We start from the raw sequence: 13,564 nt of genomic DNA on the forward strand, positions 1-13,564 counted from the left end.
CCATCTTTCTAAATTCCATATATATGTGTTAGTATGCTGTAATGTTCTTTATCTTTCTGGCTTACTTCACTCTGTATAAGGGGCTCCAGTTTCATCCATCTCATTAGAACTGGTTCAAATGAATTCTTTTTAACTGCTGAGTAATATTCCATGGTGTATATGTACCACAGCTTCTTTATCCATTCATCTGCTGATGGGCATCTAGGTTGCTTCCATGTCCTGGCTATTATAAACAGTGCTGCGATGAACATTGGGGTGCACGTGTCTCTTTCAGATCTGGTTTCCTCAGTGTGTATGCCCAGGAGTGGTATTGCTGGGTCATATGGCAGTTCTATTTCCAGTTTTTTAAGAACTCTCCACACTGTTTTCCATAGCGGCTGTACTAGTTTGCATTCCCACCAACAGTGTAAGAGGGTTCCCTTTTCTCCACACCCTCTCCAGCATTTATTGCTTGTAGACTTTTGGATAGCAGCCATCCTGACTGGCGTGTAATGGTACCTCATTGTGGTTTTGATTTGCATTTCTCTGATAATGAGTGATGTTGAGCATCTTTTCATGTGTTTGTTAGCCATCTGTATGTCTTCTTTGGAGAAATGTCTGTTTAGTTCTTTGGCCCATTTTTTTGATTGGGTCATTTATTTTTCTGGAATTGAGCTGCAGGAGTTGCTTGTATATTTTTGAGATTAATCCTTTGTCTGTTTCTTCATTTGCTATTATTTTCTCCCAATCTGAGGGCTGTCTTTTCACCTTACTTATAGTTTCCTTTGTAGTGCAAAAGCTTTTAAGTTTCATTAGGTCCCATTTGTTTAGTTTTGCTTTTATTTCCAATATTCTAGGAGGTGGGTCATAGAGGATCTTGCTGTGATTTATGTCAGAGAGTGTTTTGCCTATGTTCTCCTCTAGGAGTTTTATAGTTTCTGGCCTTACATTTAGATCTTTAATCCATTTTGAGTTTATTTTTGTGTATGGTGTTAGAAAGTGTTCTAGTTTCATTCTTTTACAAGTGGTTGACCAGCTTTCCCAGCACCACTTGTTAAAGAGGTTGTCTTTTTTCCATTGTGTATCCTTGCCTCCTTTGTCAAAGATAAGGTGTCCATAGGTTCGTGGATTTATCTCTGGGCTTTCTATTCTGTTCCATTGATCTATATTTCTGTCTTTGTGCCAGTACCATACTGTCTTGATGACTGTGGCTTTGTAGATCGAAACTGTAATCAAAAATCTACCAGCAAACAAAAGCCCAGGACCAGATGGCTTCACAGCTGAATTCTACCAAAAATTTAGAGAAGAGCTAATACCTGTCTTACTCAAACTCTTCCAGAAAATTGCAGAGGAAGGTAAACTTCCAAACTCATTCTATGAGGCCACCATCACCCTAATTCCAAAGCCAGACAAAGATGCCACAAAAAAAGAAAACTACAGGCCAATATCACTGATGAACATAGATGCAAAAATCCTTAACAAAATTCTAGCAAACAGAATCCAACAACATATTAAAAAAATCATACACCACGACCAAGTGGGCTTTATCCCAGGAATGCAAGGATTCTTTAATATCCGCAAATCAATCAATGTAATACACCACATTAACAAATTGAAAGATAAAAACCATATGATTATCTCAATAGATGCAGAGAAAGCCTTTGACAAAATTCAACACCCATTCATGATTAAAACTCTCCAGAAAGCAGGAATAGAAGGAACATTCCTCAACATAATAAAAGCTATATATGACAAACCCACAGCAAGCATCACCCTCAATGGTGAAAAATTGAAAGCATTTCCCCTGAAATCAGGAACAAGACAAGGGTGCCCACTCTCACCACTACTATTCAACATAGTGTTGGAAGTTTTGGCCACAGCAATCAGAGCAGAAAAAGAAGTAAAAGGAATCCACATAGGAAAAGAAGAAGTGAAACTCTCACTGTTTGCAGACGACATGATCCTCTACATAGAAAACCCTAAAGACTCTTCCAGAAAATTACTAGAGCTAATCAATGAATATAGTAAAGTTGCAGGATATAAAATTAACACACAAAAATCCCTTGCATTCCTATATACTAACAATGAAAAAACAGAAAGAGAAATTAAGGAAACAATACCATTCACCATTGCAACAAAAAGAATAAAATACTTAAGAATATATCTACCTAAAGAAACAAAAGACCTATACATAGAAAACTATAAAACACTGATGAAAGAAATCAAAGAGGACACAAACAGATGGAGAAACATACCATGCTCATGGATTGGAAGAATCAATATTGTCAAAATGGCTATTCTACCCAAAGCAATCTATAGATTCAGTGCAATCCCTATCAAGCTACCAACGGTATTTTTCACAGAACTAGAACAAATAATTTCACAATTTGTATGGAAATACAAAAAACCTCAAATAGCCAAAGTAATCTTGAGAAAGAAGAATGGAACTGGAGGAATCAACCTGCCTGACTTCAGACTCTACTGGCACACATCTTGATGCTTCTTTGGGCTTCCAAAGAGTATGACATCAACAGTTGTGTTCATGCTGAAAGCTGTGTTAAACATCGTACCCTACCGGAAGGCACATCCATGCGATTCAGCTGTATATGAAATATCATTAGGATTTTAGAAGGTAGCTACTCAGAATGATTATTAGCAATTTGAATTCAGCACCTTACACCTAAGATTGTCCTCACATTTAATGAGTTCTTTTCACGTCCGTAGTTCCACATTGACCTCTTTCTGGGTTCACGTCTTAAGTGCTCAGTGTATGCCAAGTAGAGACAAGAAGAAACAAAACACCGGTTAAGATGAACCGATTAAAGAACAAGCAGATCGCACTCCTGAGCTGCCCTTTAATGACCAGTCGGGGTCACACCTCTTTTATTTTGCACGTCTGCTTTACAGATGGGTTTTTCTAATCACCGTGTGTGTTGAACCAAAATGAACCAAGCTCAAAGGCAGCCCTGTAAGCATTCATTCATTTTCTTGCTTGTTCTAGGAATTTTAGATTTTTTCCTTTCCCTCTCAGAAATACATCAGTTTTGAGTGACCATAAGCAAATGAATTTCTAGCCTAAATATTTGTTGGTAAATTGGGTTTATTAATGCTGCAATACGAAGTCTGAGGGGATTCCCATGTGGTGCAGGAGTAAAGAGCCTGCTGCCAGCATAGATGTGGGTTCAATCCCTGGGCGAGGGGGGGGAGATCCCGGGAGAAGGAAATGGCAACCCATTCCACTATTCCTGCCTGGAAAATTCCATGGACAGAGGAGTCTGACGGGCTATAGTCCATGGGGTTGCAAAGAGTGAGGCACAACTGAGCGTGCGTGCATGTGTGCACACACACTCACACTCACACCCCACGAGGTCTGTGTGAGGCTTTTTGCATATGTTCAAAGTAACCTGGTTGTTCTTACAGTTTCCCATAAGATCTCTCTCCCTAGTGCCCAGGGTAGCCTGGAAATCCTGAGTTTTAAAAATATTTAAAGTGTAAAATTATAAGGAAAAATGTGTTCCCATTTCTGTTTGTATTTATAGGATGTGGTTTTATAAAAAGTTAAGGTTGTTAGCTGGAAATGTGAGAGTCCCAACTCAAGCTAGCCTGACTAAAATTGGGGTTTTCCTAGAAAGATCTTGGGTTGTCTCACAGAATCTAAGCTAGGTTAAAGCAGCCAGACCCTCAGAAAGGTCAGGGATTCAGCCTAATCTTTGAAACAACAGGGATACACCACTGACCATTGTCAGGATGCTCTCCTCTCTTTTCTTCTGCATTCTGAAACTTAGCATTTTTCTCTCTCTCTCTTTCACTGCAGATAAGCTTTCTTCTCATGGCTGAAAACATGGCCAATGAGAGCTTCTGAGTTTTTTCTTTTTCGCTTCAGTCATCAAAAAAGGGGCTGATCTAAACTTTCTTGGTGCCAAAACCAGAACTATAGGGTAAATATCTACTGATCTGGTTTTGCTCAGCTTTCCGTCTTTAAAGCAATTACCTTCTTGTTGGCAGAGGGAGAGGAGCAGTAGTACCATTGTTTGTCACTCACGGACGCTGACTGTGTGTGAGTGAGTGTGTGTGATTGGGGGAGGCGAGTAGGAAGGGCTGGGTTGGAGCCGCTGTAGAGATGTCATGGAATAATGTGAGCGTTTTAGAGGGGACAGATCTAGAGAAAGTCACCCTGAAGAGCAGCAGTGTTCAGAAATGAGGAGGCTCTGGGATGCAAAGGAAAACTTGTGGAGGCAGGGAGGCCTTCAGGCTCTCCGTCAGGGCGCAGCCAGGGCGGAGGCTCTCGCGCGGCTTTGGTTCATGACGACATTGATGCTTCAAGTTTAAATTCCCCACGGCACAAGGTTAGTGGGGCTGGTGGCAGAAACGTGTGCCAGTCTTGAGCAACAATACTTTCTTTTCTTTTCTAGCTAACTGGGAGTATGGGACCCAGAGGGAGGGTAGAATTTGGAGTAGTCAAGGGCCCAGTTTTTGGTTTATTTGTTGATTGGTTAGATTTTGTGATCATGTTCTAGAGCAAAATTATTGCATCCCATTCCCTCCCTTTTTCCCCCTGTTTCTAAGCCATGGCTGGGTACTATGGAGTTATCAATAAGCTTTTCCCAAACACAAACCCTAGTGGCACAATTGTGTGTTTGCTGTAGGGAGCAGAAAATTTCTAATAATATGTCTGAACATAGGCAGGAATGTGAGTTTCTTGGCTTTGAAATGGTCATTGCTGGGAGTTTTTGTACTTATATAGGACATTTAGGGTAAGTCATCTTAATTTTTCTTGCCCCACATTCTTAGATGCTCCACAGTGAGTCCTTTTGTTTATTATACCATTTCTGTAATTTCACCGTTTGTGTCCTGTCCCTGGTGAAATTCGTGAGACTACTCTTCCCATAAAGATTGTTTTCAAACATTTCAGTGTTTATCATGGCTTTTGCTTTTAATTTTATTTGTTACACATGTTGAGAACTTGCCTGGTTATTTTTTAATAACAACAGTGGCTGCAGTATAGAGAATTTAAAATATGTATGTAAGAGTTGAAGAGAATTACCTACAGACACCATGTATAAATGGCTGAGCTGGGGCTTTGTCCAGAAGGAATGAATGTTGCCTTCACTCCCATTAACCAAGTGGTACTTAACATTCATCCTTCTAGTTATTTTTTCAATATAAAGTGTTTGCTTTATTTCACTGTGGCTGTGCTTCATATCTTGAATTTCTACTTAATTTAGTCCCTGTCTGTTATAATCCTTCTGCTAGTGACTTTTTGATAGCCTGTTAATATTAAATTGTGGCAACTTTCCTAAGAAATCTTATGTAGGAAAAGTACAGGGATTCATCATATCATTGTGAATAATGACAATTAGTACATATAGTTTTTATATTTTTAAATACATCCTTAAGAAAGAGCCATCTGAGTGTGATTGCTGGGTCAAATTACATGGGTGTTTCAGAAAGTTTTTAAAGTGTATGGTGAAAATATTTTTCAAAATGATCATACTATTTTTGATATAAGTAGTTAAGGCCTCATTTTAAGGGTGTTATTGGGTCTTTTAATAATTATAGAGTTTCCTTGTATGTTAACTGAACATGTAGCATCTATTCAAATTTCATGAGTATTTTAAAATAGGTTTCTGTCTGTCACCCAAAAGAGAAGCAGGAGGATTATGACCTCAATTATCTGCCCCTTTCCCCTTACCTTTAAACATGTAAAACCTTTCCAAAATGCAAAATTACAATCTTTGTCCACTTTATTCTATGGCAAATGAAAACCCTTACAAATTCTGACTATTTCAAATTAACTTTAAGTCAATGAAAATGTGCCCCAGTGTTGAAATGCTTCATTTAATTGCCTAAATCAGCTCTGAGCCGTCCTTTTGCCAGTAGAACCGGGCACTGTGAAGGACCCTACTTCTGTGGTGAAATTGTTGTCTTAGGTTCACATGTTCAAGTCTCACTTAGCTATAGTAGTGTAGCCGACTGACTCTCACCTCTGACTCGTTTAGCTGAATGTACGACATCCCTCCCCCTTATTTGCATTGACTTGGTTCACTTGATTTGACTTTGCTCCGTCTCCCACTAGGTGCTTGCCAAACCACTGCGAGCACGGAGGAAGCTGCTCCCAGTCCTGGACGGCCTTCTACTGTAACTGCAGCGGCACAGGCTACGTCGGGGCCACCTGCCATGACTGTGAGTAGGCTTGGGGTTCCCCAGGGCCCCCCATTCTAGGGCAGAATCCAGGAGTGCCAGGGAGAGTGTCGGAATATGAACACGGTCAACGCAGGGTGGGCACTTTGTATCCCTTCACTCGTCGTGTGTTCCCTGAGAGGCGAGTCTATGCCAGCGCTGTGCAGAGCACGGAGGATGCTCTGGTACAAAGCCGTGTCATTCTGGAGCCCAAGGTTTACCATGAAGACAGACAGAAAGGGGGGTGATTGTTGAGCCAGAGACAAGTCAAGGTGCTGAAGGCATATAAAGGTGATCCATGAAGTCAACTGCCTTGTCTAACGGGCTAAGTTAGGCTGTGCAGTAAGGAACCTGCATCTCAGTGGCCTAAGTAATAAGCAGCTGAGTCATGCCTATGTTACCTACACAGCACAGGTCTACAGGGGACCAACTCCTCCAAAGGCATTCTCCTTCTGGGAGGCTGACAGAGACTTCATCATCGGGAATAATGCTACGGCAGGAAGAAGGAAGCCCAAGGAAACATGTGCTTTTAAAAGCTTTTACCTGGGACTTCCCTGGCAATTTAGTGATTAAGACTCCATGGTTTTACTGAAGGGGTGCTGGTTTGATCCCTGGGAGTGCCAAACATTACTTCTGCTCATATCCCATTGGCCAAGCAAAGTCATGTGGGTACCTAACGTCAAGAGGGAAGGAGGTCTCATCTTACCATGGGATCTGAGGCAACAGAACTCGCAGGTTGCTGATGAGTACTGACACTGTCTGCATGCCCATGATGGGGAGGCTTCAGATGGAAGGTTTGAGCTGATCCTGTAGTAGGGATGTGGTAGACAAGAAAAAAGAAAAAGGAAACTGAATCTGCAATTATTTGGGGATAGCTGGAGAATGCTGACAGTAAATAGTAAGAAAGGAAGCAGAAACTGAGGAGGCTGGGCACGCAAAGAAGGAGTGAGGAGGAAAAAAGAAAGGGAGAACATCAGTCCTGACGCCCATCATTTTATATTCTCGTCAGGGTTATAATAAAAAACACATGTTGAAATAGAGAAGGTTTGGCATTTGGAGGATTATTTGTAAGCTGTATGACATGAATGAAAGTTTAACTGACAAAGATATGATTGGAAGGGGAATTCCCTGGTGGTCAGTGGCAAAGAATCTGCCTGCCCATGAAGAAGATATAGGAATCGCAGATTTGATCCCTAGGTCGGAAAGACCCCCTGGAGGAGGAGATGGCAACCCTCTTCTGTATTCTTGTGGGGAAAGTCCCATGGAAAGAGGACACTGGCAGGCAACAGGCAGGTTACAAAGAGTTGGACGTGGCTGAGTACACACGCATGACTGGCAAGTGCTGGCTACAGTTGTGGGAGACTTCACAGAAAATATGGACTTTGAAATTGACTTAGAAGGTAGAAGCATGGGAGAAGGGCCTTCTAGAATAATGTAAGAGCCAAGCCAAGGCTGGAGCTCTTCTCAGGACTACAAGGGGAGTATCCCTCAGGGCCTGATCTCACTGCTGCTGCTGCTGCTGCTAAGTCATACTAGTGTTCCTTAAGCCTCTGCTTTTCCTGGGATGGCACACAGGATGCAGAAAGGGAAAGGTAATTGCCAGCTGGACTAGAATCAGACTCCGGTCCAGGATGAACAGCATCGGTGCTCTCATCCTTTAAGACCCCCCAGTCATTCTGTGGCCTCTTTTATACCTTGGAGTTGAATATTCACCAGTGATGGTCATAGAGGAGTATAAGCAAATCAGAGAAGAAGTAGCCCAGTGGCCATCGTGGGATGATGTCATTGCTGTTAGTTGTGAAAGAGAAAAGTACTGCCTGGATTTATAATGATATAACTTTCTTAAAACTTTCTGTTCAGATATCTGGAATAATGGACACTGGACTGAGAGAGATTAGATTTAAATTGGACCAAGCTCTTGCACTTGAACAAGAAGATAATTTTAACACTCCAGAGTTCAGTTTTCTCATGGATCCTGTAAGGGAAAGCGAACTAACTTGCTTCTCAGCCTTTTGGCCAAGATCAAGTGTAGTAGAGAGGCTTCCCTGGAGACTCAGTAGTTAAGAATCTGCCTGCCCATGCAGGAGATGCAGGAGAAGTGGGTTTGATCCCTGGGTCAGGAAGATCCCCTGGAGTAGGAAATGGCAACCCACTCCAGTATTCTTGCCTGAAAAATTGCATGGACAGAGAAGCCTGGTGAGCTACAGTCCATGGGATCACAAAGAGTTGGACATGATGGAGTGTGCACCAAAATCTTGGAGACCATTTTAAGGCTAAAATTGCAAGATTTTATTTGAGATTCTCAATAAATACAAAATCTATAAATGATGAGTCTGGTTCCAGAAACTCATCCCTAAAGAAAAGACTGTAATTGTACAGACACGTTATAGGACACATACAAGACTGTCCAGTCTGTACTGAAGTGCTGCTGTGAGAAACTCAGAGGCAGTCAAATGGCCATCAAGTTAATAGTGAGATGAGATGAGCCTGAAGACTTAAGTCAAAACTATCCAAGTATCTGCCAAGTCACAGGGTAAGATTCCTAAGATTTTTAAAGGTTATTCTGTTCACTTTCAGCAATATTTTGTAAGTCCATCTCTAAAGATGTTCTCCTCCTTTAAATGTATCCATCTATCAGGCTAAAAATAGATTTCCAACTTTATAAAAGTAGTGTGAACTTGAAAGTCGATGGAAGTGAAGTGCTGATTTTCAAAGGAACACTGTCAAAGTTGATGAGCAGGAAACTGAACATATCAAGCCTTAAAAATACCATTCCTTCTTTTAAACACCTTCCAATCTTCCTTTCTGTAACATTGCTCAGTGTCTATACCATTGGCTGTAATGCTATTAAATGCATTCTTCCCCTCTGGGCCCCCAGCCAGGGCAGATCAGAGGTGCCTGGGTGGCTGTGAGATTTGCACACATACCTTGGATGTCTGTTCATTTTAAGAACTTTCCTCCTCTGACTAATCCCTCTTCTTCCTCCAACTGGGTGAGGAGCACTGTTTTGAGTCAGATTTGAGTTGATTGAGTAAATCAAGCCATGCTTTTCTGTCTTCATAAAGCATGTGCTCTGAATGAGGCACATCAGAAATGAGATCTGGTAAAATACAGGAGACAGGTAAAAGCAAAACAAACCACTTCACAACCCTGCTCATGTGGAAATAGTAATGTCCTTGCTCAACAGGGGTTCATTTTCTTGAAATGGTCACGCATAATCAGAACATTTTTGAAATGTTCTGAAATGTGATGAAAGACCTTCGCATGTTAAAAACATTTCTAATGATATTAAAAACATAATTTCTTGACTACTGGTCTTTTGTCTTTTCATTCTCTTCAGGGTTAGCTTGGTTTCCTCATTCTTGGTGCATCCCAGTAAATGTGAATCAATACGGCTGACTTAGGACAGAGAGAATTTGCTTCTTTCTGTCTAGTTTTGTGTCTAACAGAGGGATCTGGCTTAATGGAGGGCATGATGAACTCTAAGGAATGGCACAATGGGAATTCTCAAAGTCTTTAAGCATAGTAGGCGTAGTATTACAAGTAGATATGTCATGATTCCATTTCAGTTTTCTTTCCTCTTCATCTGATGAAGCATAAAGAACTTGGGCATGCAAATTTTGTGACTTTTCAAACACACTTTGTTCAAAACTTCCTGCTTAAGAAGAGTTGATAAGTATATGGACATGTCCTTCCCCATCTGTGGCAGGGTCCCCATAGGAGGAGGAAATGTGAGATCAACATTTGTCCAATAAACTGACAGTAAACATTATTATCTCTGTAAGTTGTTTTGGTTAGCAGTTTTATCCCCAGAGTTGTATACTATTCACCAGAAGGATGACTGGAAGTGACATAGTATTTTCAGTCCAGATTTATTTTTAAATTTATTTTTTATTGAAGGATAATTGCTTTAGAGAATTTTGTTGTTTTCTGTCAAACACGAATCAGCCATAGGTATACATATATACCCTCCCTTCTGAACCCTCCTCCCATCTCCCTCCCCATCCCACCCTCTAGGTTGATACAGAGTCCTTGTTTGAGTTTTCTGAGACACACAGCAAATTCCTGTTGGCTATCTGTTTTACATATGGTAATGTAAGTTTCCACGTTACTCTTTCCCTAGACTCACCCTCTCCTCCCCTGTCCCCATGTCCATGTATTCTCCATGTCTGTTTATCCAGTGGTGTGCTGTAAATGAGTCCTTCAGTTCCCTTCTCCTAGAGTCCATATATGTGTTAGAATACAATATTTATCTTTCTCTTCCTGACTCACTTCACTCTGTATAACGGGTTCTAGGTTCACCCCCCTCATCAGAACTGACTCAAATGCGTTCAATCCAGATTAAGTCTTGGCAGCCCACCCACTGATCAGATCTTCCAGTCACCAGAGACAGTTACCATGGTTATTGGTTTTCTAAAACGTCCAAGTTTAGAAGGTTGTGTAATTGAAGCCAAATTACTGAGTACTCAATGTATTAATATAGGTCTGTCATGATGTATTATGAATCCAAGTTAAGATTAAAATGAAATTTGGTTATGGGAGCTTAATACATAGATCAATCTACAATGCAACAATAAAGGGAGATGGATATCGTTATTATCTTCATTCTATAGAGGTGCACACTGCAGCCCAGAAGTGTCGCTCACGGTGACAGAGCTATTTATAGCAAATGAAGGATCTGGGGCTGAAATGGAGGTACTCTGACTGGGATGTAAGACAGATCCTATATCTTATTTCTTTTCTCAAACAATAAGACATTTTGAAAACCTCTTTATTTGAACTTAGTGATGGGACATTCATGATGTCCTTAATATTGCTTGACACCCAGTAGAACATCATGATACCAAATAGAAAATTCAGCTCTAGAAGACTTAGAGGTGAGAACAGTTTTATGTTCTAGAATAATAATGAAATCATTCTGGAAGGAAATAGGATAAGTTAGCACTTGAAAGACAGCTCAAATTAAACTAAATACAAGGATGAGGGAAGCCTATTGAAAACAGATTGGCAAGAGCCAAGATGTGATGGTAGAATATATATATAAACTGTGATTTGTGACAATGTATTTATTTGTTGGCTTGAGAAAGGGAAAATAAATAGCTGTTTTCATTCATTGCTAAAGCCCAAATGGTGTTCCTATAAAGCACTTTCCCCTAGGGGAAATCTGAGATCACTTCCCTTTATTACCAAAGCTTTTCACATGTTATTGCAGTATCTATAAATACCACTTTAATGACTATATAATAAATAGCCTATTTAATGACTTTGTTTTTATTCAGCCATTTTAATCTTTTTTGGGGGTGGGGGGTGATTAGCCCTGTATTGTTTCTGAATATTTATTATTATAACCAACTCCACAGTGGACTTTTTTGTGCCTAATAAATTTTAACCTCACATTTTTTTTTTGTTTTCTTGAACTGGCATAAGAGTAGCATTCTTGAGTCAAAGATGATGAATCATTTTAAAGGTCTTGATTCATATTTCAACCTATTTTTTCTAAAATCTTGCTACAGTTTATACTCTTATCACTATTTTTTGAGATATCTTATTTCATCTTCTAAACCAGAATTGTTTACTATATGTTATAAAACCATTTTGCATGTGTTTTTACTAAAATATTTGTATACTGAAACGGAAATTATTATTGACTCTCATGATGAATCCTAGATGGAAGAAAAAGAGGGTTTTTTAGGTGAATTACAATAGGAATAAGATTGTCCCCACAGAATTGTATTTAACCATTCAACAATAAGTACCTTTTTAAAACACATCTGATGTCAGTGACCACACAATGGACAATTACTCTCATATTAAGCAGACTCAGTAAGTGATCCAAGTACTTACTTCTCATCTTCCTTATGTTGCCTAATGAGTGGGGCCATCCTTGATCTTCTCAGCACTTTTGTCTGACCACATTCACATGGCCCCTTTGCAGGGTCTCTCTACGCCTTCTCGGCCTTTGCTAATCCTGTTTCACTGCGTAGCCTCTCTGACATCTTAACAATACCTCTAGTGTTCACTTTTCAGCTTGGCAAGAGGATGTCAGCTTTCTTCCTCTCGCAAGCTTGATGTAGTGCCTCTCCCTTTGGGCAATCAATAGCCAGATATTGATTGGGAGCATATCAAGTCATCTGGCTATCAGCCTCTAAGGTAGTCATTACAGAAGGATAACACTTTAGCTGCTTTAGCAGTAGGTAAATGGGCCTCTCACTACATGATATTTCACAGTTGAAACAAAAGGTTGGAAGAGGGTAGGGGGTTCTGCTAATAGGAGTTTTACTTACAAGCAGGACTCATATCTCTTAGCTCAGATCAACTCATATTCTAGTATTCTTCATGTTTTCTAATAAGATCTAAAGAAAATTCATCTCCATGCTTAACTCTGAATGCCAACGGCAAGTGTTCCAAGATGTAACTACATATCTAACATAGAAGAGAAAGAAAAAACAAAACAAAACAGTAATGAATCATTGAGTCCACACCCTGCTTCATTTTATGATACTAACCACCACCGTTGGTGTCACAATTTTTATTCACATTAACTCCTCTGTGGTGATGATAAAGTCCTTTAGGGAAGAACTGGTCTTGCTTATATTATACTAACCATATTCAAGGAATTTGTAATATGAAGGGCATATCACGTAATTGTTGAGACAGTTAAACAGAAAAAAAGATAATTTTTTTCTGGAAATGGAAACTCCATTAAAGACAGGATAGTGTCTGAATCTTCTCGAAGTCCCCAGCATAGATATTTGCTGTTTGCTGCACACACAAACAGATAAATCAGATAGGTGCACACAGTAATGGGGAGTTACTGGGGTGAGGGCACTGTCCCTCTCTGGGGGAGGCGAGAAAGTTTTCACAATAATTGACACTTGAGCAGAAGCTTGAAGGATGAGAAAGAAAAAGGACAAGTTGAAGAGACAGAGATACGTGAAAGTTCATGCAGCAGAGAGGATGATGAGATGCTTAGGGCAGCTGGAATCTAGGGTGAAATGGAGGAAGAGAGAGGCAGGATTCGCAGACAGAAGAGAAGGCAGGTGATTCATTGAAAAGGAGCTTATTTCTCTGTTGAGCACCTCGAAGCCAGCCATGGTGTTTTGGTTTTGCTTTCATACTGAGAATTAACCTGCTAATAATTATTTTGTTGTTGTTGTTTTACTTATGAGTTTCCTTTTGGGACTCTAACTGTGATGGTATTGTGGAGCAGGCACTGAAGTTGGAAGACAGCTTCATGCCGGGGGTCAGGGCACAAAGCGGGTATGTGCTGGGTGCAAGGAAGAAACACAATGCTATTTGCAATTGTGTGAGCAACAAATAATGAGGGTGAGAACAAGCTGGGAAGAAGGGACCCTACTTGAAAGGCTTATCTAAAATTGGATCAAACAGACTTGAAGACAAATCA

At 40.3% G+C, this 13,564-nt stretch overlaps 1 protein-coding gene across 2 annotated transcripts in view; it reads left to right on the forward strand.

The window, feature by feature from the left end:
- The window catches only part of CNTNAP5 (contactin associated protein family member 5), a 995,558-nt gene that overhangs the window by 609,132 nt on the left and 372,862 nt on the right, over positions 1-13,564 (forward strand). For both annotated transcript variants that reach the window (XM_043894748.1, XM_043894749.1), the window contains one exon: positions 6,056-6,162. In XM_043894748.1, coding sequence (XP_043750683.1) covers positions 6,056-6,162 — 107 coding nt within the window. The remainder of the gene's footprint in view (positions 1-6,055; positions 6,163-13,564) is intronic.

Source organism: Cervus elaphus, chromosome 33 (assembly GCF_910594005.1).
Source record: "Cervus elaphus chromosome 33, mCerEla1.1, whole genome shotgun sequence".
In the NCBI taxonomy this organism is placed as follows: domain Eukaryota; kingdom Metazoa; phylum Chordata; class Mammalia; order Artiodactyla; family Cervidae; genus Cervus; species Cervus elaphus.